Source organism: Elgaria multicarinata, chromosome 3 (genome assembly GCF_023053635.1).
Source record: "Elgaria multicarinata webbii isolate HBS135686 ecotype San Diego chromosome 3, rElgMul1.1.pri, whole genome shotgun sequence".
In the NCBI taxonomy this organism is placed as follows: Eukaryota; Metazoa; Chordata; class Lepidosauria; order Squamata; family Anguidae; genus Elgaria; species Elgaria multicarinata.
In genome coordinates this window covers 122,638,909-122,666,198 of record NC_086173.1, presented here as the reverse complement: position 1 = coordinate 122,666,198, position 27,290 = coordinate 122,638,909, and the positions used below count along the sequence as shown (strand labels likewise).

General features: G+C 41.0%; 1 protein-coding gene across 1 annotated transcript in view; it reads right to left on the bottom strand.

Moving 5' to 3' along the window:
• Nucleotides 1-27,290, bottom strand: part of PLXND1 (plexin D1) — a 164,203-nt gene that overhangs the window by 37,154 nt on the left and 99,759 nt on the right. Inside the window, exons 16-26 of the mRNA XM_063121424.1 lie at nucleotides 26,677-26,816; nucleotides 24,312-24,479; nucleotides 21,833-21,923; nucleotides 19,651-19,917; nucleotides 18,032-18,181; nucleotides 10,703-10,817; nucleotides 9,074-9,181; nucleotides 8,212-8,324; nucleotides 6,419-6,526; nucleotides 5,443-5,573; nucleotides 3,007-3,205 (exon numbers count right to left, since the gene is read on the bottom strand). Coding sequence (XP_062977494.1) covers nucleotides 3,007-3,205; nucleotides 5,443-5,573; nucleotides 6,419-6,526; nucleotides 8,212-8,324; nucleotides 9,074-9,181; nucleotides 10,703-10,817; nucleotides 18,032-18,181; nucleotides 19,651-19,917; nucleotides 21,833-21,923; nucleotides 24,312-24,479; nucleotides 26,677-26,816 — 1,590 coding nt within the window. The remainder of the gene's footprint in view (nucleotides 1-3,006; nucleotides 3,206-5,442; nucleotides 5,574-6,418; nucleotides 6,527-8,211; nucleotides 8,325-9,073; nucleotides 9,182-10,702; nucleotides 10,818-18,031; nucleotides 18,182-19,650; nucleotides 19,918-21,832; nucleotides 21,924-24,311; nucleotides 24,480-26,676; nucleotides 26,817-27,290) is intronic.

The window sequence follows — 27,290 nt, the reverse complement described above, 5'->3', positions numbered from 1 at the left end:
CATAAGATAAAGCTCAATTTCCCCCCCAGAAATATTTTCTTGCATAATGTTCCCCTTCAGAAGAAATTAGGCAGTTGATTTTGGTTGTATCAGATTCCAGCTGAGTTCTTTGGTCCCACAAGAAGTCTCCACTTTCTTAGAGGCAAGACCAAATATATGCAAGACCAGCAGATTTTAGCACCATAGTGTACAATTAAAGAAAACACCCCAACCTGTCTCCTATTTTTCCCCTTTCCAGACTTGTTGAATGTCTGTTGTCAACCACACATGAACAAACTGATTTTATTTAAATTTGGGGTGCATTTTAGACTTTATAAACGCCTAGAGTCAGTCAAATGCTAAAACATTTTTTCTCTTTAGTAAGGGAGTTCTGTGAAATTCATGTTGATTTTAAAAAAATCATTATTATAGCTGATTGCAAACATCTAATTCAAAAGCTGGTTCAATTAATTAAAGACTATCGTGTTTTGAGTAAATTTTAAACTTTTACACTACACTTCCTCAAAGCATTTTCAACTCTTAGCCCTTACCAGCATGGCCCAATAGTCAGGAATTCTGGGAGTTGTAGTTAAAAACATCTGGAGCACACCAATTTGGGGAAGGCTGCTTTAAACAATAGACAGGAAGTGACTCCATTTTTGCATATTAAACCAGCCATCGGCCAGTGATGAACAAGCAGGACATGGTGCAACAGCACCCTCCCACCCATGTTCCCCAGCAACTGGTGCACACAGGCTTACTGCCTCGAATTCCGGAAGATAGCACACAACCATCAGGGCTAGTCCTCCAGGAATTTATCCAACCCCCTTTTAAAGCCATCCAAATTGGTGGCCATCACTACATCCTGTGGTAGTGAGTTCCATAATTTAACTATGCGCTGTGTGAAGAAGTACTTCCTTTTATTTGTCCTGGATCTCCCATCAATCAGCTTCATGGGATGACCCTCAGGTTCTAGTATTTTGAGAGAGGGAGAAAAATGTCTCCCTATCCACATTCTCCACATCATGCATAATTTTGTACACCTCTATCATGTCTCCCCTTAGCCTCCTTTTTTCCAATAGTCCAACTGCTTCCCTAGCTGGTTTCCTGCTTCTGATATATTTAAAGAATTCTTTATTGTTGGTGTTGATATTATTAGTCATGTGCTCTTCAAAATTCTTTTTTGCATCTCTTATTGTTTACTTGCATCTCCCTTGAGCCAGCTTGTGCTCCCTTTTATTTTCCTCACTTGGGCAAGATTTCCAATTTTTGAAGGAAGCCCTCTTTTCTACAATAGCTTCTTTGACACTGCTTGTTAACCATGCTGGTGACCTCTTGGACTTGGTGCTACCTTTCCTAACCTGCGGAATACATTTTATTTGAGCTTCTATTATTGTGCTTTTGAGTAAGCTCCATGCATTTCCCAAGTATTTAACCCTCTTGATTCCCCCTTTCAACTTTCTTTTCACTAGTTCCCTCATTTTAGAGAAGTTTCCTTTTTTGAAGTCAAGTATGAATGTGTTAGATTTCCTTGGCAATTTCCCACTTAAGTATATATTGAATCTGATAGCACTGTGGTCACTGTTACCGACTGGTTCAACAATAGTTACATCTTGTATTAGGTCCTGGGCAGCACAACTTAGCATTAAGTCCAGGGTTGCCTCCCCTCTGGTCAGTTCCATGACCAACTGTTCCAGGGCACCACTTCTGGACAAGTGGTGGCAATAGCTAGGAGTGCTTTTTATCAAGGTCAGTTTGTACATCAGCTGTAACCCTAAGGAAAGTGGGCTTAGCCTCAGTTAAGCATGTCCTAGTCACATCCAGACTGGACTACTATACTGAGCTCTAGATGGGCTGCCTTTGAAGACAACATGGAAACTTCAGGTGGAACAGAATGCAGCCACTTTTTGGGGAGAGATGATCAGAATTCACATGACAACCCATTGTGGGACTGGGAAAATAACCTGAAAATCATCTGTCGGGCTCACCTTGGATTGTTCTGATGACAACCCACACTGTATAACTTATTGTCATGCTGTGCTAACTCCGCCAATGAATTACACCAATCCTGGACCAACTGCATTGGTTGTTAGTACATTTCTGGGCTCAATTCAAAGAGATGCTTGTGACCTTTAAAGCCCTAAATGGTTTGGTCCAGGTTATTTGAAGGATAACTTCAAATAACTTCAACTACACCTGTATTAACCTGTCCATGTTTTAAGATCTTCAGATGTTTTAAGAACTTTGGCCTGCCACCAAGATCAGTAACATTGATAGTGACTAGAGATATGGCAGTGGCCCTATCCTATGGAATTCCCTCCCAATACAGCTGGCTCCATCTGTGGCTACTTTTAAGAGGTTTTAAAGACTCATCTGTTCTCTCTGGTTTTTAATAGAAAAGTTATATGGTATTCACTGCTGATAGTTATTTTGACATTGTATTTTATCAAAACTGTATTTATTTACAATTATTTTTATTTGAGATTATTTATGAATATGTTTTGGTGCTGTTTTTACATTGTAAGCTAACTTGGGAAGTTTACGGTCTTGAAAGGTGATTAAGAAATGGATTAAATAGATCAATTCAATCAATAAATATAGCTATCAAAGGGCTGTGCAACACCGCCCCCCACAACAGCAGTAAAACACGCACACAAAATCTAAACACAGGTGAATGTATTTGACTAAATTTAACAAAACTTCATTTGTGTTTGTGATCTGAAGTATCATAAAAAGTGACAATAACCTGTCTTAAAATTAATTAAATAATGCTTGTAGTAAAATATTGCCCAAGATCCTTAATTAAAAAAAGGAACAGATGATGCTCATCTGCCCTTCTAGTTTTGATTTCAAGAAGGCTTTGTAAGCTCTGTCATACTTTGCCTTCATGGAATATTAGGCAACCATGAGGTGGCTGTGCGGCTATGAAAAGCCAAACATTTGCGCTCTTAGATCTCCCACCTCTTCTATATTAACCATCAAGATGCCTGCTGTGAACAGAGAAGTTTTCATTTCCTACTTTCTTACTCTGAGAAAGCTGTACATGCAGATGGACATCCAGTTGGTCAGCATCTTCTCAACGACAGACTCTGTCCTCCTCAGCATAAGCTTGGGGTTTTTAGAGGCAGAGGCATCAATGAGATCCACCAAGAGGTCCTTCATGATGCTGGTGTAGTACTCTAGTTTCCCATGCAATGCAATAGTAAGCAAGGAGGCCAGGTTGCATCTGAAGAAAGAGTTAATGGATGATACTGAGATGGATGGTACAAGATGGGCTTCATCAATCAGCATGAACAGAAAATAAAACCATGGTAAAGTTCCAGATTATTTTCACAAAGCCTCTCAAAAGTGTTGAAGTTTCAAGCCATTTGTATCACAGCTGCGCATAATCACATTGTATTATGCCACCCTTCGAAAGAAATGGATGCCAATCGTTCAAAGAAAAAAAAACTATTTTGACGCACTGTATAATAAGTTGCAAGTTGAAAAACAGCATAGCTGTGGTCTTTTTTTAAAAAAAGAAATAAAAGAACAACACGAAGGCTTGATGTTTGAGGAAATGTGGCATTTTGTTCTATACAGAGCCATTGAAATGCTAGGCTACTAGTACTGGTCTGCACTACAATGGTCAGAAAACACATCCAGACAGCTTCCCGATTCCTTGCCCTTTTAGAGTTCCCTAGTTACCATTTCTTTAACACAGGGTATTTCTTACAGTTGAATTAAGTAATACATATTGGGCCTGTTCAGATGATACTTCAGGCTCTGTGGTTAGCAAAATGGTGGTTCCCTGGGGTTAGCACACAACACGTTAAGCCATGGTTAGAGCCGCTAATCCTGTTGCAGATGGTCCGACTGTGGTTAGCGAGTGAGCAGGGTTTAGCAAAACGCATCGCATAGGACACCTTAAACCCTGCTGCTTAACCAAAAGCCTTAACCAGCAGGGTTTAAGGTGTCTTCTGAACAGGCCCACTGTGTCTCTTGCTGACAGTTAGAGACAGCCATAGAATGCACTTCAGAGCACTTTAATGCTGTTTTATTAACTCTAATGCAATAGAGACTACTTTGTTAAATGTAAGTGACTCTAGAGGTGGTATAAATGAGGGGGGGGGGGCGATCCCGGACTTACCTTCTTCTGGGATCGTCCCACGTGTCCAAATGGAAGCGTGACATCCAGGATGGGAGGAGGGACGTCACGCGAGTTGAGGCTGCCATTTTTTATTTAAAGGGACAGGAGCCGGAGCGTACTTGTGCTCGGCTCAAGGTAAGTTGAGGGGGGGAAGCCCTGACCCTGCTCCTCCCCCCACCCCCAATTCCTCCCAGCCCGGCTCCTTCCCTTTACTGATCCACACTACTCGCAGGGAGGAGGGAAGAAGTCAAGACGGGTGCCCACATGTCCCGTGGTCTCAGGACGATCCCGAGACTGCAGGAAGAATTAGGTTTTCCCAGGGATTGTTTATCCCTGGGAAAACCTGTGCTCATCCCCCCCCCCTTTGCCCCTGGGAGACCCTGTGCATCATTTGGATGCACAGGGACTTAGCCACACCATCTTCGGGCTGGTGTAGAAATGGTCTAAGAGGGCCTTAACAATTGATCACAGACACTGCAGTGCAGATAGGATGCAAGAGAAGTGAAGAGAAAATTATTTTGATCAGTACGTTTATATTGCAATGATACAGAAGTGATTTCACCCTCTAGGGAAATTAAACATATCCTCCTTCCCCACTCTCCTATTCCAGGATTCTTGAAGTATGTGAAGGGGAAATTCCACACAGGAATTTTCCTGCTGAAGGCACAGCTTGGCTTGCTTCTATGAGGTGGCATTTGTGTAATATATGGAGGATGCAATCCTCTAAACTTTTACCTGGGAGCCAGCCCTATTAAAGTAAATGGACCTTATTTCTGAGTAAACATGTAAAGGATTGCATTGTCATGGGGTGAAATGTGAAACCATTTCCTTTTTTCTGGCTTTTCAGTAATCAGGGTATCTTGAACGACATATGCACCAAATATCTATTGCAAAAGTATTATAACAATGTTGAAAACCCCATCAGTGACTGAGTCAGTGAGGTTCAATTGTTTTTTATATAATTGAAATATTTCTTTCATGCAACTAGTTCAGAACCAGCATTCAGCAGCTCATTTTGTATTGTCTCTTTCAGGCATCAAAAAAAATCTGAACAGGTTAGCGACCCTCTTTAAAATGTGGAGCTGCTCTGGGCTTTTTAAATAACATCTGGAAGCATTTACTCCTTGATAAGCACAGATATCCGGTTCAGAAAAAAATAGAGAGCAATTGCTCCGACAAAATCAAGTGAAGACTGTATTTATGAAAGAACTGCTTTCAGATGCCAAAAACCAGGGCAGAGTTGATCCAAAATTTTAGGGTGAAAGAAAGGTGTAGCCAACTTGGGCTGATCCTATGTCATTTGAAGTTACCTTAAAATCTCAGGAGAGTCTTACCTGTCTCTAACGGCAAAATCTTTCTGCTGCTCAAGAGCATGAACAAAGACAATGAGGAAGTGCTTGTTGTTGAGTAGTGTGGAGAACAACGCAATTCCTTCTTCCATATTGGGCCTACAATTTTCAGGAATCTAAGGCAAAATAAGCGATTTGGATGAGAAACCAAGGCACATGTTTGTTTTTCCTTATCACTCTCTTAACTGGCCTATCGCTGTATTTTAAGATTGTGTACACTGTTTTGAATACCTGTTAATAAGATACATTATGATGATGATGATGATGATGATGAAATGTCTTTTTTACCATTCCTACTTAAAACACTCAAGTTGAGGTACAGCAATACATTTTATAGGTATAAACTACTTTAATCCATAGAATATAACAACAAATAAAAACCTCATTTCAGTATTAATACACCAATTATTCTAGTATGCATACAAGGGGAAATTATATTGTGTCTCTGAGCCTAATTAATCCCATTCACATAAAAACTGGCCTTCAGACATACTCCACATTAGGAATTCTCAAGCTCTGTCATATTAAACCAACTTCAAGCTAGACAGACTACATTTTAAAGCAAACCTAACAGTGTTTCCTCATGGCCAGATAGCAACAGACTACCACTGTCCAGCAGTGGACAAGCTCAGTTTCTCACTGAAAAGAATGCTTCTAGACCAGGGATGCACAACCTCAGGGCTTCTGGGAGTGCAATTTGCCTTTAAAACAAGGCGTGCTCCTCCCGTGCATCTTGTTTTAAAGGAGGGAATGTGGCTTTTTTGCCACTGTACCACTGAAATTTGGCGGCAATGGTTTTGGTGGTGCAGTGGTGTAGTCTCAATTGGCTCCCAGACCCTCCAAAATTGCCCACCCCTGCTCTAAACATTATAGGACTTAAAGGGCACAAAATAAATCAGTGGTGCTAACTGGTCCCTTCAGCACTAAAGTAGCTAACTGGATTTATTAAAGAGGTACTTACTTTCCATTCCCCCAAGAGTAATGGATGAGTTTCTTGGACCTGAGACCCCATCTGAGAATTGAGATGTTGGAAAGGCAGAATGTAACGCTCCTCATAGAGAGAAGAACACTAAAAAAAAATTAAAAATAAATAAATAAATAATGGAAAACAAATCCAAAGCATGTTTTGTTTTTTGATGAAAAGAGGCATGATTGAATTCTTCATGTCTTCTCCAAGTCCCATGCCAACAGAGCAACATTGTTATAAAGCGGCAAGGACAGAGTCATAATGACTTCAGGCCACTTACAAGTAAGGAATAATTTGGTATGTTTTATGGAGGCTTTAAACTCTTGGCAAGAGGCTTTTGAATGAACAAATAGAAGAACTTTGGGGGAGGCATATGTTTGGGGAGAAACAAGGCATTCACAGTATTGAGGTTATGAACTGACTAATCTGACATTCATGGCTCATCAGAAAAGAAGGAATTATTGAGGACTAAGCCACAATCAGTGATTATTGGATATTTAGTATTTGTGTCTTCCGAGCCAAAAGGAGGAAACTGTTCCATTCTCTTATAGAGTTGCCCAAGGCTTTGTGTAATCTGTACGAAAATTCAATTTTGCACCCAGAATACATTTGTGAAAAAAAGGAATTGCATATATTTTCTTTATTTGATTTCATTTATTCTGCTTCTAAACTGTAGGTTGTCAAATATCTTGAGGCAAGGACTAGGGTGGAAAAGTATGAAGAAGGGGAATGATGGGAGGAGGACGACATGGTTAATGGGAACAAGGGAACAGTAGCCACTGTCAAAGGGCTGCCAAGATATTGAAAACTGTCTGAAACAATGTTCATCCCCAGTTTGGGATTTGTTTTTGTTTTTAGCATTCACTACACACTGCTCATACATTTCAGTGTTTTCCCACAACAAGGAGAGCTACAAATTTGCTTTGTAGAAATAGAAGTCAAGATTCTCAGAAAACCCATTTTTATACTCTGTACCAGATTCAGTGCATGAGTAGAGTGCCTAAACCTCTACTTATTTCCACAAGGGTCTAGTATTTTATCTGGACATTAGTTTGACAAAAAGAGAACACAGAATACCTTGCAAGAGAAACAAAAAGCAAACTCAACAAACAAAAACACCTCTCTCCCACTATCAAAGCAACACAGCTGCTTCTAGGATGCCATACTGCATAAGCCAGGAGATGTTATATAATGGGAAGTCAATAACAAGATAAAGAAATACACTGTATTTAATGTGACATTAATGACTGGATACAGACTCAAACTGGCGCAGCTCAGTTAAGTTATATTCATGTCTCTGGGATGTATGGATTTGAAAGTGGACATGGTTGAACAGGATGTTCAGATGTGATCTGATGTAGCTGAAGTCTGAATGTAAAGTTGAGTTCTGTAATAGAGTTCCTGAGGCTAATCCCTCTGTGACACCAACCATCCTCCCTGGGAACTGAAGACGTACGTATCACTGATCGGTGTAGTGGATAAATCAAAAGTCCACAACTGGGGAAAATCATTCCTTGTTAAACAACATTTCAGGCTAAGTGATGGCATGTTGGTTCATACTAGTTTTGCCACCTCCTGACTGTGCAACCCTATTTTTGTAATGGAAACTTGCCCTCCAGTTATCAACAAGGTCCGTTTATACTTATTAGAGAAGAGTCAAAGGTGATAGAGGGTGGCTTCCGGACACTTGTTTAATATCTTGCATCAGAAAATATTGAGCAAACCACACATGTACACTTGATACATCATGCATCATTAAGAACCCATAGTATGTCACATTGTCTTACTTTAGGAAAGAAAGTTCGGGTCACAAAGTACTTGTAATCCAAGAATGGGATTCCTTGGCTGCTATTTAATTCCTTGGTCAAGTCTGTCATATCTGTTTGAAGTTCAGCAAAACCTGATCCAAAGAAATCACAATCAGAACAAAGAGTTGCTTTCCTGTAATGCATAAAATAAACACTAAATCTTTCTAGAACAAAGTCCATATATGGTGGAGAATTCTGTGAAGGCTCATAGGCTAAGAATATTTTATAGGCTACTTCTCTCTTCTGTAGCTTCTGCATACAATAACATGTTATGCTATTTTAAATCCTTTCATCAGTGGATTCTATAGCATCATCAAGGCCACACAAAACTTTCACGAAGAGGCAAGTGTTATTTCACACACATGGAAGCCAACAGCATGAGACATCTACCAACTGTCAAGTGATGGTTTTAGTATGATTATAATGAAAAATAGCCACAGACAGGAACAGACCTTTCATTATCTGCTCATGAATTTATAACTTACAATGCCAGTGAACTGGAAGATTGTGATTTCTCCAACTCTATGAAGCAAGTTTCAATTAAATTGCTGACTTTCACTCATTAGACTGGCGTTGGAATATTTTTTTACAAGTACCCCAAATTCAGGAAACATAATGAAAATTTCAGTCAAAAGATGAAGCTTCAGTTTCCATTTTGTTGACAATATCAATACTATTTTCCAATCCCCAAGGAAGCTAATCTCAGTCTCAGGACTCAATACCATGTTTACTCTCAGTAGTACTAACTACGAGGGGTATCTCAGAATAGCAAACTTTCATCAGAACCTTTTAGAAGGTATGGACACAGACCTCTCCACTCTTCCAAAGTAGAGATACTTACCTTTGCGGATTTCGTCCCGGATCTGGGACTCCATCTCTTCCATCTGCAGCAGAGTTTTTTGCCAAATACGCTCTGCTCGGCGGCTCTTGGTGCAAAACACAAACAGCGCTGCAGAAATGAAAGGGAAGCCAAGATGACAAAAATTCAAGGCAGTGACCGTTATGCGTGTTTTCTATTAAAACAGTTCTTTATTATTACTTGTTTAGAGAAAGAGCACATAATAAAACGCCACTGCAATTCCACAACATACATAAGGCGATTAGAGAGAAAATAATTGATAGAGCTATGACTGAAGGTTAGCCCTTTCAATTATGCACCGAGGGAAGTTTTCAAGGGTTTGGAAAGTTCAGTTGTTCCTGCTATAAAAACAGATACAACTGTGACACCTTATGAACCAATTTCATATGTGGAGCAGTATAAAAATTTTGTAAAAAAATGAATTGTGAGTTTGGGGGGTAAACCACACAGTCACTAATGCATAACACCTTTCTTCTGTTTCCCTTTATTTATTACATTTTTATACCGCCCAATAGCCGAAGCTCTCTGGGCGGTTCACATTGAATATCTGGCGGTTATTTATTGAATATTGAATATTTAGATATACCTTGCTCTTAAGCACATTATCATAGCAGCTTACAACAAAATATTTTAAATTGATCAACACAAGTTAAATAATAACCCTCTACCCACTGCAGCCTCCCTTCCCTGCCATCCAAAAAGCTACTCCTGAGAGTTGGGAGACCTTCTGAAAAAGTCTGGAATAGTGTGCAAAAGGCTGCAGTGGAGAGGGAGAGGGAGAGAGAGATTGATCAGTGAAAACTGTATGCTCCACCTTGTATGAGCAGAGGTGCTCTGCACTAATACAGAACCACCAAACCCGGTATGCATCATGAGAATTCCTATGTCTCCAAAATATATTTTGAATGATAATAACTACTTAATAAATTATTTTTTAATTGAAAATATGTTATTCATTTTATTTTATTTTATTGTAGCAGAACAAAGTATGAGCAAGTCAAAGTATACTTTCTACAGAGTGTATAGAGCAGCGGACACCTAAGCTCCTACTCTGCAGCAGAAACTTTCAAACCTTACTTAGACAAGAAGAGGACTAGCAGTTCCGAGTGGCAGCAAGAGCAGCCATGTGAAGGCAGAGAAACAGTAGAGGCCTATCAAAATTAATGGGTCAAAGCTCACTAAAGTGTGTGTGTGTGTGTGTGTGTGTGTTTGATAGAATACTAGGAAACTAGGCAGGAAGCAACATAGGTTTACAGAAACCTGATGGAGAAGAGGTCAAGTCAGATGAGATAAAAGGGACTTTCTAGCTTAAGAGCTGCATGAAGGATGATAAAAAAGTACAATACTTTTTCTAGAGCACCAAAATGCCTAAGGTTGTCCTGATTCATTTTTCACATTTGCCTCTGTGTTTTTTTGTTCTATGACAATCATAAAGACAGTAATCTTAAGTTTGGGTCCAGCTTTTAAACAGGTCCAAAGCTTGAAATATTCATTTTTAGACTTTAGGCATATCTCTAATACAAAAGAAAATTATATTAATACATATTTAGAAACTCTGTGTTTTGAAGTTGCTTGATTAGATGAAGCCACCAGTCAGGCTTTGCCTCTTACCTACAACAGAGAGCAGAAGCAAGATACTGCAGATGACTATGGAAACCGTGATAGCTGTCTCACTTCCTCCAAGGTGCAACATAGCAATAGTTTCATTATATTTCCCAACTTGGATCTAAGAAAGAACAGGAAGGAGCTGTCACCAAGTTATTTAATGAAAAGCTAGAAGCAATACAAAAATCAGGTTTCAGGGGAAAGATGCTCTGTCAGACAAATGAATTTAAAAATTATATCATTTCTGGCTCTGCAATACTGAATGATTCATAATGCTGGAGTTAGTAGGAGGACGTATTTTGATTAACATTGTCAGGTCTTCTGGTTGTTATCAGAATGTCTGTGCAAAGAATCCTTACACACACTGTTAGAAATTGGGAACATCCACTGAGGTTTCTGGACTATAATACTGGTGTCATGGCCTTCTCCTGATGCTGTGATGACAGAGGAAGAAGCAGATTCAGAGATAGAAGAATCCGATTTAGGGCCTAGTCAAGTATGGAATGTCAGGGTGCTGGGAATTCGTCTCTGCCTGGTTTCACAGAAGAATGCAGTCAGGGGGAGGCAACTCCTCCTCCTCAACTACACCCAGAGCCAGTCTGGGCAAAAGTCTGTGTCCATACCCCCAGCTTCCGGCGACCAATAGGAGGTTGCCTTTCACCCAGGAACGCTCCTGGAGTGGCTCTGAGTGAGGGCACAATGGCAGAAGAGCCGGGCTGACCTTGCTCTGGCTGGAAAAGTTGTAGTAAGACCCTGACTTTTCAACCGTGTATCTTTGCTTCTTTGTCCCAGGGTGGCTTTGAATCTGTGGCTGCATCATATAAACGACACAGCGCAGATTTGGAGCCACCCTGGGGCAAAGATGATGTCAAGACAGCCCCTGGGGGAAGACTGGGAGCAGATAGCTTAATCTGTTAATATCTTTTAAGCAACGGGGGAAAATATCTTCAAAACAACTAATGTCACTGCTGGAAACTTTAGTTTCACTTCTTCAAAGAAACAGAGAGTGATCTGGAAGAAAGAGGTCTGTCTGTACCAGTTTCTTGTGAATCACGGATCTGCTGCAAAATAAATTCTAGCTTTGCTCTAGGCAACTGCAGAATCCTGGTAAAGGTTACTAGAAAGTGCCAGAAATCCTGCTAAAATCACATCTATAAGGCAAACAAAAGATTGGGGAAAGGGTATTTGAGGTTAAAACACTCCTACAGCAAGAAGAGTCACTCAGCATATTCCCCTGTGCAGACTGCTTCCCATCACTATCCAAAATGTTATGTCCAGTGATTGTAGGCATAATTTAGCTGTGGGAAATCTAATTCAAAAGGATCTGTCACTGGAGAGTTTCCTGGATGGGATTTATTTCCTTTAGAAATGGTGTCAAGAATCAATTGATTCTGATATTTTCCATGCACTTTATAATGTTGTTTAGTAGCATGATAATTTTGCTATATCTGACAAGAGAAAACCCTATTAGGCTGTAATCCTATGCATGTTTAGAGAGGGGGGAAAGTCCTACAGCTCCTAGCCTGCCCCAGCCAGCAATGGCTTTTTAAAAACTAAACTTGCATAGGATTGCACCCTTAAACAACTAGATTGTAAGCCTATGCGGCAGGGTCTTGCTATTTACTGTTTTACTCTGTACAGCACCATGTACATTGATGGTGCTATATAAATAAATAATAATAATAATAATAATAATAATTTTTAAATTTTCTTTTACAAATGAACATAGAATTCACATTTCCCAGTTTTTCAGACTTTTGATTTGCGACAGAAAATGAAATGTGTTCAGTAACCTTAACCCCAAATGAAATGACATTTTTGTCTGTTAATTAGATAAGGAAAACATACGAACATATTCATCAGTCTTTATAAGTTTGGGCAGGGTATTCTATGACATAATGATGGTGAGAGTATGGCAGGCAGTAGAAGCAACACCTTGAGGTTTTCACATGCTTTGTCAAAGAAAACTGCAACGTAGAGCCTCAGTTTTACATGCTTGATATCTTTTTTTTTTTAACTTGCTAAGTTGCTCTGAACCTGACATTACTGTGAAATGCAAAAATCCCAGATGCTGTCTATAAAGATTCTGGTCTAGGCCTTGTACATACTCACACACAACCCTTTTGAGCAGCTCTAGCTACTGCTTCTGTAGTTATAGCCAGCACCATTAATGAACATGGACATATAATGTAATCAAAATACCTTGTCCCAACACTCTAAATGTTGATGGGGGGTGTATTGGGGGTGGGGAGGGGAGACAATAAAAGGAAGGTAAGAGCAGAATGGAAGAGTCAAGGATACTAAATTATGAATTAATTTAAATGTAATTGCATGCATTTATTTAGTTAGAGGTGAACAGTAAGCGTTAAACAGCACGTTCCATTAAGCATGCTTTTTAACAAGCATGCTTTGCAATGGACTCTTTCTTTCTGGAGAACTGTGTGGAATCCCAATACAAATCAAGTTTGTGGCACACAGACAGCAGGTACACCCTTTCCTACCTGCCCCCCATTTTCCTGGGGAAAATTCTTCCCCAATTGGGATTTGTCCCCAAAAGGTGTTATCTGCAGTAAACTGCACTTTTGGGAGAAGCAGCAGTTGGAGGAGGGTGGCCATTTTTGGTGGGAAAATGCTGAGGAATGGATTAATCCCCCTCCCCCCAGCGCTGCTGCAGTTCTGGTCAGGGTTGAAGTCCTGCATGGCTACTTTTTTTTCTCAAAAAGGGAAGTGGCCAGTAAGCAGATGATTTAAAGAAGTGTGCTTAACATAATTATGTAATTTGACTTTAAGGGATTAAGCTGATGGATCCATGAAAAGGATATTTCATGGTGAAGGAGTTCCAAGTGTAGCAGGGAGCAAGTGAAAAAAACATGAAGCTGTTCCATAGAGGAGGAGACTTTTGTGTGACTGAAGGTGACAGAGTTGGGGAACTGAAAATTAGAAGCAGTGACATGTTGGGAGACAAAAGAAAAAGGTAGGGTGAGGGGCAGAGATAAGGGATTTGTATTCGTTGCAGAAGGAAACCAGGGTAGGGAATAGACAAGAGGCATCCCATGGTCTGATTTATGAGTGAAAAAAAACGTTTTGGTGATAGAGTTCTGGAACAAAGCGATGAAACCCAGCCTTGGCCTCAGAACCAGAACCACACTCAGTCTAGAGGCATCTTTTTTGCTGAACCGGCTTTAGTGAATGCTGCAAGGAAACACCTTTCAAGCGCTAACAACTGTGTACATAACACATGAGGCTTGTGATAAGAAATACATATCCCAAAACTTGCAGTCCCTGGGTCAAATGCCAGCCATATATTGTGACCTGCTAGATACTTGATAAATCGGCATGTTTATCAAGAGGGCTGCCATATATACCTGGTCTGTGCATCTAGCCTGGGGTTTGAAAGGCTACTAAACGTAACTTATGGTATGCTTTTCAGGAGAATGCCATTTACATGGTATTAGAGATAGCATTTTACTCGCAGTCTTTGAAGTGAGATCACAAATCCAGTCTACATTTTAAAAAACATAGCCACCCCTTCTATTTTAAAAGTCCCTATTAACAATGGAAATTTTCTCATTTTATAGTTTTCTTTAACAATGGATCAGGAAACCCTAAGTCCTGCTAGTGCTGGCCGTGTTTGTTTTGCTTTTGCAATGGCATTTCTTAAGTGAAGACCCAAATAGAAAAATAACACCCTTTTCTCAGATGTGGTACTAGGAGCAAGAGTTTCTCCAGCCTGGAGAAATTTCCATCCCACATTTGTGAAACGCTGTGCTTCTGGGGAAGATTTGGCCACAGGCTTCTTAAGTCCCAATTGGCTCCTTCTCTCTCAGTGAAAGCCACATATTCCAGCCAATTTGATATTAACACATTTACTGGAAAAAGAAACTGCTGGGATTTAGGGAAGGGAAAAGCTATAGGTTGTCAGGCCTTGGAGAGAATGACTGGGTTCGCACAATCACAGAGCTGGAAATAAGCCATGGTGGCTTATTTCCCCTGCTGTGCATACCAGGGAGATTCGCATAATTACCTTTACTGGGGTGATTTGCCCATGCTGTGCGAACCCGGTGAGGGCAGGTTGTTACCATGGTTAACAAGCCACCCAGAATCCATGTGCTGTTTTAGGATTCTAGGTGACTTGTTAACAATGGCAACAAACCACCCTTGCTGGGTCTGTATGACACCGCAAGCCATGCTGGAGAGGGTAATTATGTAAATCTCCCCAGTACGCGAAGCAAAGGAAAAAAGCCATTGTGGCTTATTTCCCTGTTGAAGATTGTGCAAACAGGCCCAAATGTCTTCACCTGTCTCAAAGTGTGAACAGCTTTAAATTCACACCTAAGAAGTGACAGTCAGGGAAAAAAACAGTAATAATGACCCATAAAATGACTAACGTAAACCATCACATTAAACAAAGTTGCACAGAAGAGGAAAACCTCCCTGCATGAGAGATCAGTAAGTGGGAGCCTGCCTTTTTGAGGGCTACACAATTATTTCCATCAAACAGATGGAGGGCAAGGAAAGGAGCAATAGACTGGGGAAAACAGTCAAACTACGTACAATGCTAAATGCAGCATTAGGATATTTGTTAGATATTTTTAATGTATTAATACAACAGCCCCCCCCCCCCGATTTTCATTGGGAACATAGTTCATTGGGAGGAGAGGTTTAACCTTTCCCTCCAAAACCACAATCACAATTAAAATCTCTCTTTCCAAAGGCTATCAAGCCTAGAAAAAAAATGCTTGCATTGGCACTGATGGGAGTTTTTTCTGAATTTCATAGCCATACAGGGGCAGCGGCATTTTTCTTAGGACTGTGGTGGGGGAACAAATGATTAAAACTTCTCTTCCCTACAATACTGTGGTCTCAATGAAAATTGGATGGTTCCTATTAGTAAATAAATTAAACAAACTGACAAAGTTCTTAATGATGAATTTAGTTTCACCAGAAAAGGTAGCCCTAAGAACTGAACTCTTGAATATAGGACTGATTAAAATTTCCCGGTACTGCCCCCCTCCAGTATACCTCTCTTGATTATAATGCAACTCCTCACATACACTTAGCTCTCAGATCCTGTACTGAGAGCAGTAGCAAGAATGCCAGGTCACAATAAACTACTGTGAATTACCTCTACTGATTATGCAAGGGCGAAGGAAGATAAAGCATTTTTAAGGAAAGGATTAAATGATAGACAAGACCTGCAATTCAACACGGTATTATTGCCACTTGGGAAAATGACAAATCCTATACCCAACTTTATTTTGATTTAATTTATTTATCCTCAGCAGAACCAGTTACTTCTTAACTGGCCATGATCCCACCAGGCTATCATAATGGGTTTCAGTTACTCATAGCCTGCAGGGCAATACCTGCCTTTCTTCATTCTATCTCTCTGCCTCTTGCCAAGGTCCTGTCACACTTTAACATTACATTTTAGAGTGGTGAAGAAACAGAACACAAGATAAAGTAAATGGGTTTCTGTCTGAGACACAGTTCAGAAGGGGCTAAACGTGGCTTTCACCCAAGGTAATGAGATCATAAGAGTGGCAATCCTGAGTGCACGCCCTCAGCTTCTCCCATGTAAGGGAACTATTGTCACTGGCCTGTTTCAGACAACATGCGAAACCATGCTGCTTAACCACAAAATGGTTAAGGGAATGCATTAAGGTTAACCATTTTGTGGTTAAGCAGCCTGGTTTAGTGTGTTGTCTGAACCAGGCCACTGAGTCTTATTGAAAAAGAGGCGACAATGTTGCAGCCCATTTGAAACCTCCACCCGTAGTCCCACCTGCAGCCCACCTGCATTCTTCCATGTTTATCTATTTGAGTTGCCCTTCAGTTTAAAAAACATTGTGGAAAGATACATAATAATAAAAACAGTACATTATAATATCAAAGAATTAAAACAGAACATTTTAAAATAACAGTATTTATGTTTGCTATCTTGAGTGCCATTCTTTGGTAGAAAGATAAGACAAAAATAAAATCAATAAACAAACAGCAGATAAACCAGAAGTGAACACAATAAAATATTAGTATGTCTCCAGCAATATTAAAACCAGCTTGATTTCATGCAGGAAGGCCTGGGGAAATAAGAAGGGGCAAAATCCAACATTGTGCAAGTGAATCAGTGGGACTTTTCCCTATACCTCCTCTCCACTGTAGCTCTTCAGGGCTGAATTTGGGGGCCTCAAGGGGAGGAGAGAAGGAGAAAGTCCTGTTGTACAAGTGTGATTGTATGGTGTTGGATTTCACCATTGGTGGGAGTAGTTGGATACCACCCACTGTCTTTGAATGGTGCTGGAAGGACATTAAATTCGGTGCTAGGGGAGTCTTCTTGAAAATAAAGTCTCAGATGTAAGGCATCATAACTGTGAAAGCCCCACATAATCTCAGAAGGGTGGAGTACATGGAGAAAAACATATGATGAAGAGGGTTTTTTTTAAGTGGCCGAAAGAGATCCTTTAGATAGCAAAGCCCAAGCCATCCAGGGCTAATTAAAGCAAAGTACATTGCATTGTGGCAGTGAAGGACTAGGAAGATGTGTTCCATTCATGAGGTCCCTGTCATCAGTCTGCCAGCTATATTTTGGATTAATGAAGTTTCCAAGAAGTCTTCAATAGTAGCTTGTAGATGTCAATTACTCTCCCTCCCCACCCCACTCATCCTCCAAGTGTGCTCTTACTTTATCCTAGTTTACTGCTGACATTGGCCTGGTTCGCACGTAATGACCATCCAGAGTATGGCTTGTATACGGTTGTTGTTACATGTGAACTCTGCACTATGATTTTACTATGAGCTGATAACCACAAAGAACCCAGCAAGAGAACCCATGGTTTGTTGTTGGTTGTGAACTCTGGGTTGTTCATGGTTAATAACCCATAGTTAAACTACAGTGCATGGTTTGCATGCAATGACAATTCACGATTCAATGACAACCCTCAACAACCCTCAAGTTATTTGATCATTATTTCTCCCTCAAACAAGCCAAGCTGCCTGGGTTTGGATGAAACAACAAGCCATGCCCAGGTGGGTAATTAGGCATCCGGCACATGACTAGGCTTAAACAAGTCACCATATCTTATTTAAACTGCGGTGATTTTGCAAACCTGGCTTTTATCTTTACCAATAATAATCAAGAGCCTTGTTGCATCTTAAAGGCTAATAGATTTATAAATGGCATAAACCTTCATGCTCCATTATGCATAATATCATATTATTGCTTGAATTCCTGGACATTGTAGTATAAGCCAAATTCCACGGTGCACAAGAATGCATACAGGCTACAAGGCAGATTAAATACATGCTGGTAAATGCTTCCAGGCTTCTACTACTTACCGTGACAGGGAGCTGTCTTTCTGAGGTGCTCAAAGATTCATTGACTGAGCAGTGAATGACTTTGTCTGAAACAATTTGGATCTCACAGGAAATTAGTCCAACTTTAACTTCATACTCATTGCTTTCCAGGCCAAGGTTGTCAGGATCTTTCTAATTATAAAAAACCAAAGCAAGAACAAAGTGATTGTGCCAGCAAATAAATGTTGGTCATCCCACACTGGCCACTTCTTGAAAGCCCCACTAAACTCTAATTGCCAACATTTCTGAAATAATGTTATTCACTTGAAAGCGCTTTGCTGGCATTTCCCACTTTTCTAAGACACCACAGGAAATGCACCACCCTCTTCCCATTCCTTGTCTTTCTATTTTGGATGGGATGGAGATGCAGAGAAAAACAGGAACTATTTTCCAGTTCGTTCCCAACTCTCAAAATGGAAAACATCAGAGCCAAAGAGTCTTAAAGGCTTGGGAACAATGCCTTTGATCTTCCTCTGAGTTTAAATATTAAATGTTATCTGATTAACAATAACCATAAGCCTGCTTAGAAACTGGTGAGAAAGAGGGTAATGGTGCTTAGATTGCCTGATGAGTGCATTGGACAAAGTGTCTGAAGTGCATAAAGGCCTTCAATTAGCATTTTTCCTTGGCTAAAGCATTAATTTCTACGTTGTCTAGATTTCCTTGTTTGTTTAACAGGAGCTGTCCCAATGATGCAGGGTTTTTCTGAGTAAGAATGATTTTCCATTCCTCCCTCCAAGTGTTCTTTTGTCTATCGTCTATCATGTCCTTGTATTCTTGGATTTCTCAGAGGCTGGTGTGGGCAGTTGTTAAGGAAGGCACAAAATCTTCCTTGACTCCCTGTGTCTAAAGGTTTGCCTGTCTTTATGGAGACATGGGCAGGGTTCCTTCTCTCACCTATCTCTTAATCATTGTGTCATTATAGGTGGTATTTTGCCTCTTGAACTGTTACAGTGGTTGAAATATTGGGAAGTCCTATTCCAGACTAGGTCTGCCTCCTCCTCGTGATCTCTACCTTTGAAACTCTAAAGGCTTTCACAAATAAGCACTGCGCTGCTTTCTCACACATTTTTTTCAACTGATCTGCTTGCCCCAAAGTCCAAGATAATAGCAAAGAGGGTTACCGAAGCAGCCCATGTTCATTTTGTTTGAGAGTGGCTTTGGACATGATTGAACATGCAAGGAGGAGGAAGTTCTCCTCTTCATCTCCCTGCTTGGAAGCTATACAAACTGTCTCCATTCCCAATAGCCTGTGCATTTTTCAGGTAGACATGAAAATTCTATACTGGATATGATGGGGAAGCAGAAGAATAGAAGTGTGGGGCATTCGCTTTCCTGCTCCATTTCAGCATCATATCAATTATGTTTAAAGAGATGTAAATAGTGTTTTTTTTTAATTTAGTGGAGTTCACTGTAACACGATTTGAGAAACCTTACAACCCTCTACAACAATTTTTCACCACTGTCATCATCACCAACTCAGACTACCAATATGCCCTCAGAGTCCACTGAAAACTTCTAAATAAAAAAAGATAACCTGATCCTATGGAAAACACCAACATTTAAGGAATCAGTATGCCTCATGTGTACCACATTCTTACATGTATGACTAGTGTCAAAGGTTCTCCGGGGTGATGTTTGATCCACTTCTCCTTCCTGGCTGTGAAGAACTGGGGATCCATGTAGTATTCCAAGTGGAACATGCTAATATGCATAACCTCCTCAGGATGTTCAATGGGGGATAAGCTGTCATCCGTGTAGAGGCGCCCATTGATGTAGAAGTCCACTGATGCTGGCTTGCTCCCGGTGGTGCTGGAGGCAGCTGGAGAGGGGCAGGTAATCACAGTGTTGGAGTGAACCTTACAGTTCTGAAAGCAGGAGAAAGCACGTGCATCAAATACAGATGAACTCAAATCATATCAATGTATAAAAAAGGTTGCAAAAAGTCAACAACAATTTGAATATTTATATTGGCCAAAAACTGGGCTAGATTTTACCATCAAAGTTTCACACAGACAAAAGGCAAACCTCAGCAGCTACTAACAAGAGTGGTTGTTGATTTCAAAATGTAAATGACAAAACAACTCAATTTTGCAAATGTTAGTGACCTCTCTTTGATCTATATGTGTCATAATAATAACAAAAATGCAGTTTTGGCAAAAGAAAATGGTCAAAAACCCTTATCATGGAAGTGTTATACAAAGACATTCACTGGAAAAAATACCTCATTTTCAAACTGAAAATGATAGCTTGAATGGTGTAAAATAGGAGAAGGCAACCAAAACTGGGTGGAGGGATGGATGTCCCCAACCAGCCCTCCACAGGGCTGTCAAAAGGGGTATGCCCATGCCTCCTAACATCATTTGGTCCTTGGTGAGCATCCACCAGGAACTGGCTTCACCTGCCCTGTGCCTTCTCCCATTGGGGAAAAGACACGAGACAGGTGAAAGCGCCTGACTGAGCCAGGGCTGGAGAAGGGCTCTTTCAGTCACTGGCTAAGTTAGGCATCTTTGTCTGTACAGCGGCTTCCCCAATCACTTGGGGAAATCCTTGCACGGGTGTGGTCAGGACTGAAATGGTGCTTGAGAAGTACTCCTCTAGCTCCTGGCTCAGTCTTGGACACTTCACTTGCACAACCGCTTCCTCAGTGGGGAAGGAACACCCAGTCGTAGTCCCTTCCCACCCACACCCCCTGCTGCAATTTCTGATCACAGATGGAAGATGATAACAGGGACTCCTCCAGGAGATGGAGTTTGGAAAAATCCTGGAAGGCTCCATGAGCTTGATGGGCAACATCTTTGTGTGGGATTAGACTTGTAGGCCAGAAATTGCCTTCCCTTGGTCTAAAAGACCACAAAGCCCAATGATAAGACTTCCATAGCTCAATTAACAAAATCTAAACCACAGGGTGTCACTAGGAGACAGCACGGGCACCCCAGACAAAGCTCATCCTCCCCAGACCATTAACTAATTGCGAGCCAGTGTGATGTGGTGGCTAGTATGCTGGACCTAGACGGGCACTCCCTGTTCAGCCATCAAGCTCACTGGCCTTGGGCCAGGCACATCTTTCAGCTTAATCTACCTCACAGGATTGTTGTGAGGATAATGGGGTGGGGGAAGAAAAGAGTGTGCATACTACCCCAACTTCTTTGGAGGAAGGGCAGTCCAGAAATTTAATAAGTAAAGTAATCTGACCTGAGGGAAAGTATCTACATGAGCTTACATATGTCAGTAAGTCAGACTCTGCGACTGAGCGCTAAGTCTTCCCAGGGGAAGCATGATTGGAATGGTAGTAGTTCCAGGAAGAGTAATTTTAGATATGGGAGAGAGACTTTCCAAAAGGCCACAAACTGAAAATTAGAAATAAATAAAGTTGCAAACTCTTCGCAATTAACACATTTCACAAATAGAAAAATGGACACCAGATTGATGTGAACGTTGAAAATAATGGCTGTGAATCCTTCGCCTCATCGATGGTACTTAAGGCCAATTCAAACATTACCTGGAGCAACACTGGCATGGGAAGTAACCACAGCACCTTGACGACTGTAGTATTCTACAGACATTACCAAAGTGGGAAAGAGCAGCACCCACACCACTCAGTTAACGTTCAACTGCACAGGGCTGCAGCTTACACTAGAAGCTTTAACACATGCTGAATGCATATTATTTCCAACTACAATGAAAAACCTATATGCTCTACTTTGTCCTCCATTCCATTTGATTTTATGCTTCTACCAATTTCACACGATCCTTTCTCATGCTACATTGATGAAGACGTACCGTTTGTTCTTTCCCAATACTGTGAACAACCATGGACACATTCTGAGCCATCAAAAATCCATATCCTTCTACTGTGATGATTCTGCCTCCACTTTTAAACAAAGATAAGAAACAAAAAAGTAAGGGGTCAGATGAGAAATGGGGCATTTTGTCACTTAAGATGGGGACAAAGAGCGTCATCACATGGGGGAAAATCGTGTTTCCTTACTGTCTCTTCTCTGCCCTGCTTTTGTCCCTCATTACTTCCTCTTTCCAAAAGAGGAAGTAAATAATGTTCACATGGGCCATTCACTGGGCACTTTTGATCATGCTGCTTCTCCTGCACACAGCAGGAGATAGCAGAAAGTTCTATTTAAAAAATAATTTGGATTCACTGAAGACTTTTTTTTGTGGCGCGAAGGCTAGAAGGGGAGGCACATAGGACCCAGACGACATCATGATTAGGAAAAAGCAAAAGGAAGGTTGAGGAGATAGAATTACATTAGTGTTACCACCCACTCCCATGGCTTGTCTTCAATGATAAACATTAAATGGAGAACCAGCATGGTGTAGTGGTCAGACTGTTGGACTGGGAACCAGGAGATCCGGATTCTAGTCCTTACTTGGCAAATGGAAGCTCACTGGTGACTTTGGGCCAGTCACAGACCATCAGCCTGACCTACCTCACAAGACTGTTGTTGTGAGGATAAAATGGAGAGAAGGAGGATTATGTACACTGCCTTGGGTTCCTTGAATAAAAAAGGCTGGATATAAATGTAATAAATAAATTATGCCACACATACTTTTTTAAATTATGAATATCCGGAAGATGGGGGTGGGGGGATTGGGGGTTGACAGTTCGGACCAAGATGAAGACTCTCATTTCATTAGCTTGCACAAAATGACTTCAAAAACACAATTTACTTCAGGGACCAGCAAGCTAAAAATTAACAAATGGCTTCACCTATAAGCTTAAATGTAGACACAGTCTGAGTATGTTTATTCCCTTCATTGCAAAGCAGAAATAAGTAGTCGCACTGAATCCTAGACCTTTCAAATACTTGTTATTAAACAGTGAAAGGTTAGGGTAGGTTTCTCCCCCACTCCCAGGACAAACTGCCTGAGGAATGCTAAATGTGGCACCATCAATGCGAAATCAATTAAAGAAAATAATGAGATGACTCTAGCACATGTCATCAGTGCAGAGAGAAGAAAAGAGGAGTGGCTTGTCTCCAATGGTTACCAAAACCTACATCCAGACTTTAACCTGCTTGTGGCCTTTCATTAGTTCAACCATTTCATGTTCTACTTGCTTTAATTATATTGCAGCATCAGGTAGCTCATCAGGGAATTCAAGAAGATAGTGATTTATCCCTCCTTGCTTCCAAAAGACACTCAAAGCCAGAGTGTTAACATACAGGGCTATTATAAGCACAGGCTTTATGAGTCATTTAAGGCCTCTCTAAAGCCTCACTATGCTGCAGTTATGCATATTCATAGGCTTTCTATGGCACTGTTTGAGGTTTATGGCTTACCTGAAGAAATTTCATTCTGAATGGTATTTGATCATTGTGGAAAAATCGTGATAGATCTAATTATCCATCTGATTTAAACAAACAAAAAACTGAGATGTTCAGTGAGAATCTTGTGGTATAAATTTGGTTGTGCTACAGTATCAGTGTGATTTACACACCATCGTGGAGGATAATATTTATTTCAATATTAAACTTGATTCCCCCCCACCCCCCGGCCTGGCTTAAGCTGTTACACGTCGTAGCTGTCGCTATGTGTTTTTGACCCAGTTCTGTCCTTCGTTACAGACATAACAAACTTCACATCAAGCAATGAAAACTGAATGTGTTACCGCTAATCATTTGCAAAGGTTTTCCCTACACATTGTAATTTGGTTCTGGTCTTTGAGATCATAAGGCACAATTTCCACTAAGGGCATTGCATAAGATAAGGGCACTTAGCCTTGGTAGCAATATACACTTCCTGAGCAAGTTGGGCTTTGGGTGCACTTGCTGATTTCTCAGATTTTTTTGTTCACATTACATTGTTATATTCCAAGTCTGTACTAAGCGAGAAGAGATTTCACGGAGAAATTAAAAAGGAAGAGGAGCCCCAAGGGTTTCAGGAAGAAATGAAATCAAAAGCAACACATTCTAAGAATGAATCTGTTGGCATTGCAAGTTCTTTGGAATACAAAATTGCAAAATGTATGTGCAGTTAGAGCTAGAAAAACAGTCTTATGTGGACTTTGGCCTGAATTTCTACATCCTTTGAAGTGCATAAAATTAGCACACACACAATTAGTTTGAATTTTAGTGATACTAGCTGACACTGTTCCATCAGCAAACTAGCTACAATCCCAGCCTCAGCACAGTATCAGTCCTAACCTAGATCACCTTTTACCATTTGTCTTTGTGGGGCCAATCCCGCTAATCCAGTTTTACTATTCCTTTTACTATTTCTAGTTACACAGAGAAGGATATCTTACCTGATATGACTCTTTTTGGGATTGATATCTGTTATACTTGGGTTTTTCTTGTACCGGAACTTGCTATTATTACCAATGCAAGACTTATTTTCAAACTGGATACAGACTTCTGCGTCGTCAGTAAACTCCACTTTTGGCATGGTACAAGTGATGATAGTGTCAGCGCGACTACAAAGAAAAGACACAACAAGTTGCTTTGTACAATGCAAGATCCCTGTTATCTATAGTTAGAATCCATGCTATTCATTTTAAGGTTTGTACATGACAGAAGATTATAAAATTATGAATGATGTGGTGAGAGCAAGTAGACATTTATTGCCTCTCACATAATAACAGAACTCAGGCTCATCCAATGAAATTGATTTGACAGTAGCTTCGGGACAGAAAACCAAAAGCATTTCTTTCTTCACATAATGCCTATATTAACTTACGGAATTCCAGTTGCACAAGATATGGTGATGGCTTTAAAAGGAGCAAATTTATTAATCGCTATTAGCAATGATAACTAAATGGAATCTCTTTCCCTTTGTAGGCCAGACTATGGTGACAAACAGGGGAGCGCTTTTGCATCCATGCTTTTTCTCAGAGGCATCTTGCTGGCTACACCGGAAACAGAATATGCTGGACTAGATGGATCTTTGGGTTGATTTAATCCTTAACCACTTACGACAGTGCTGCATCATAAACTGCTTTGTTCAGCTATGGCAGAGCAGGGGCATGAACCTCATGATATGCGAGAAAGCTCTTTTGTAATGAATGCACAGACCACAGCAGGAACCTAAAACTTGGCCAACAGAGCATAGTTTGCCAAGCCATGCTTGCCTGGCCCTGCTCTGAGTAGCTGGGCTTTGCCAAGCTCTCAGGAGGCAGCACGAGCCTCCTGAACTCTCGGCAAAGCACACTTTCCAGGGCCTCCGAAAAGTGCGCAATTCCCCCAGCATGACGTTAGCCCCATCAAGTGTGCTTTGCCTCCCAACCCCGGCCACACTCCAATCAGGAACGTAAAGGCTCTTTTAATGAAAGGTTAAGAGGGCCTTTAAGGCCCCAATTGGTGTGGCAGGGATGCGATTTCTTCAAGGCTGGGGAAATCCCGTATTTCCCCTTCCACTCTAATGGTGGCTGCTGCCATTAGAGTGGAGGGGAAAAATACGTGATTTCTCCAGTCGTGGGGAAACCGCATTTCTCCCCTCCCCTCCACTGATGGGCACCTTAAAGGCCTTGTTAATAGGGCATTTGAGGACACCATTGGCGGGAGGGGGGTGGGGGAGAAGAGAAAAATGCAATTTCCCCAAGGCTGGGGAAATTGTGTATTCCCTCCCCCCTGTGCTAATGGTGGCCGTCATTAATGCAGCAGGGGGAGAACAAAGGGGGTGTAGAATGTCAGGTTGGAACTGCGCCGACAGCTCTTGAAAGCTTGAGAACAGTCGGGTGTGGGCCTGGCCTGGCACGTCCACCTTGGCCCATGAGGGCTGGACGCGGGGGCATCTGCTGCTGTCATGGGCCCAGGCAGATTTTCACCCCAATGCTGTGTGTGCTTGTCCTACATTTTCTCAATGTATTGACAATGCTCAGATTGGAGGACAGCCTGTTTGAGATATTGCTTTCTAAAAACGGTCACCCTATCTTAATAGTTCAAATCATTTGAACATTCTGCAGATACAAACTTCTCTGGTATTTACAGATATTATGAAGTAATATCTTGTTGTACATAGAACTTGCCATTATTAGAACATGTCAGCTAGTATTACTGTCAAAGAGAAATACACAGGACAAATAGTAAAATTACATGGCTATCTAGCTAACTGATATACTTTTGAAAACTCCTTGAGTAAGTCTAAATCCTACATTCAGGAAGATCCACATACTCATTATCCCAAACCCTGTCTCTAACTGGCATAATTTTTTTTCATACCATGGAATTCATATTTCCTTGGAGAAGGAAGGAAGGAAAGGAACCTCTTGTGCAAGCACTTGAGTCATTGCTGACTCCTAGAGGGACGCCTGCTTTCGCTGACGTTTTCTTGGTAGACTTTGTAGGGGGTGGTTTGCCATCGCCTTCCCCAGTCACAGTTACCTTTTGCCCAGCTAGCTGGGTACTCATTTTATCGACCTCGGAAGGATAGAAGGCTGAGTCGACCTGAGCCGGCTGCCTGAGAACCAGCTTCCGCTGGGATTGAACTCAGACCATGGGGAGAGTTTCGGCTGCAGTAACTGCCGCTTACCACTCTGCACCAAACGAGGCTCTTTGTTCAATGTCTTGGAGAAGACATTGAACAAAACTCTCACTGTTCTTTTTTTCTCTCAGGAAAAGTATAATTTCCAGCCTTCACACCTGAATTATGGTTCAACCTAAGGCAGTACTTACCTGAGGCCTGTGCATTCTTTTGTGCTATTAACTAAAACTCGGATCTCAGATCCTGCACTGAGGTTATTCCCAGTTATGGTTACTCTTGTACCTCCTGCTTTAGGGCCTTCAGATGGAGAGATAAACGTCACTACTGGAAGCTAAGAAGATAAAAGAGGGAGAATATCAAGGTGATATGTTCATTAGTTTCTTAGTCTGTAGTAACAGCACAGTTCAGCAATATAGACACACCACAACTACTGAAAATTTTGTTTGTCAAAGGTACCACAATAATTCTTCAGGAAGACACCAAGATGGTTGATTTGCAAATGAAGAAAATAATTCTAACCACATTTACTTGGAAATGGTGCAAACTGCAAAATGAGGTCATTTTTAAACTGTTCAAATGAAAATATGCATATAATTTGGACTAAGGTGTTATCAATAGGCTAATGACACCCAACCCTATTTTCTTTTTACATCCGAACCAGGTGAGGCTACAGAGGTGCAAACTGATGTCTGGGACAGCAATGAACTGGACGAGGGACAACAAACTGAGGCTCAATCCCGAGAAGCAGAGGTCCTGCTGGTGGGTGGTTTAATCAGAAAGGTGGAACTCAGCCTGTAGAATAGTC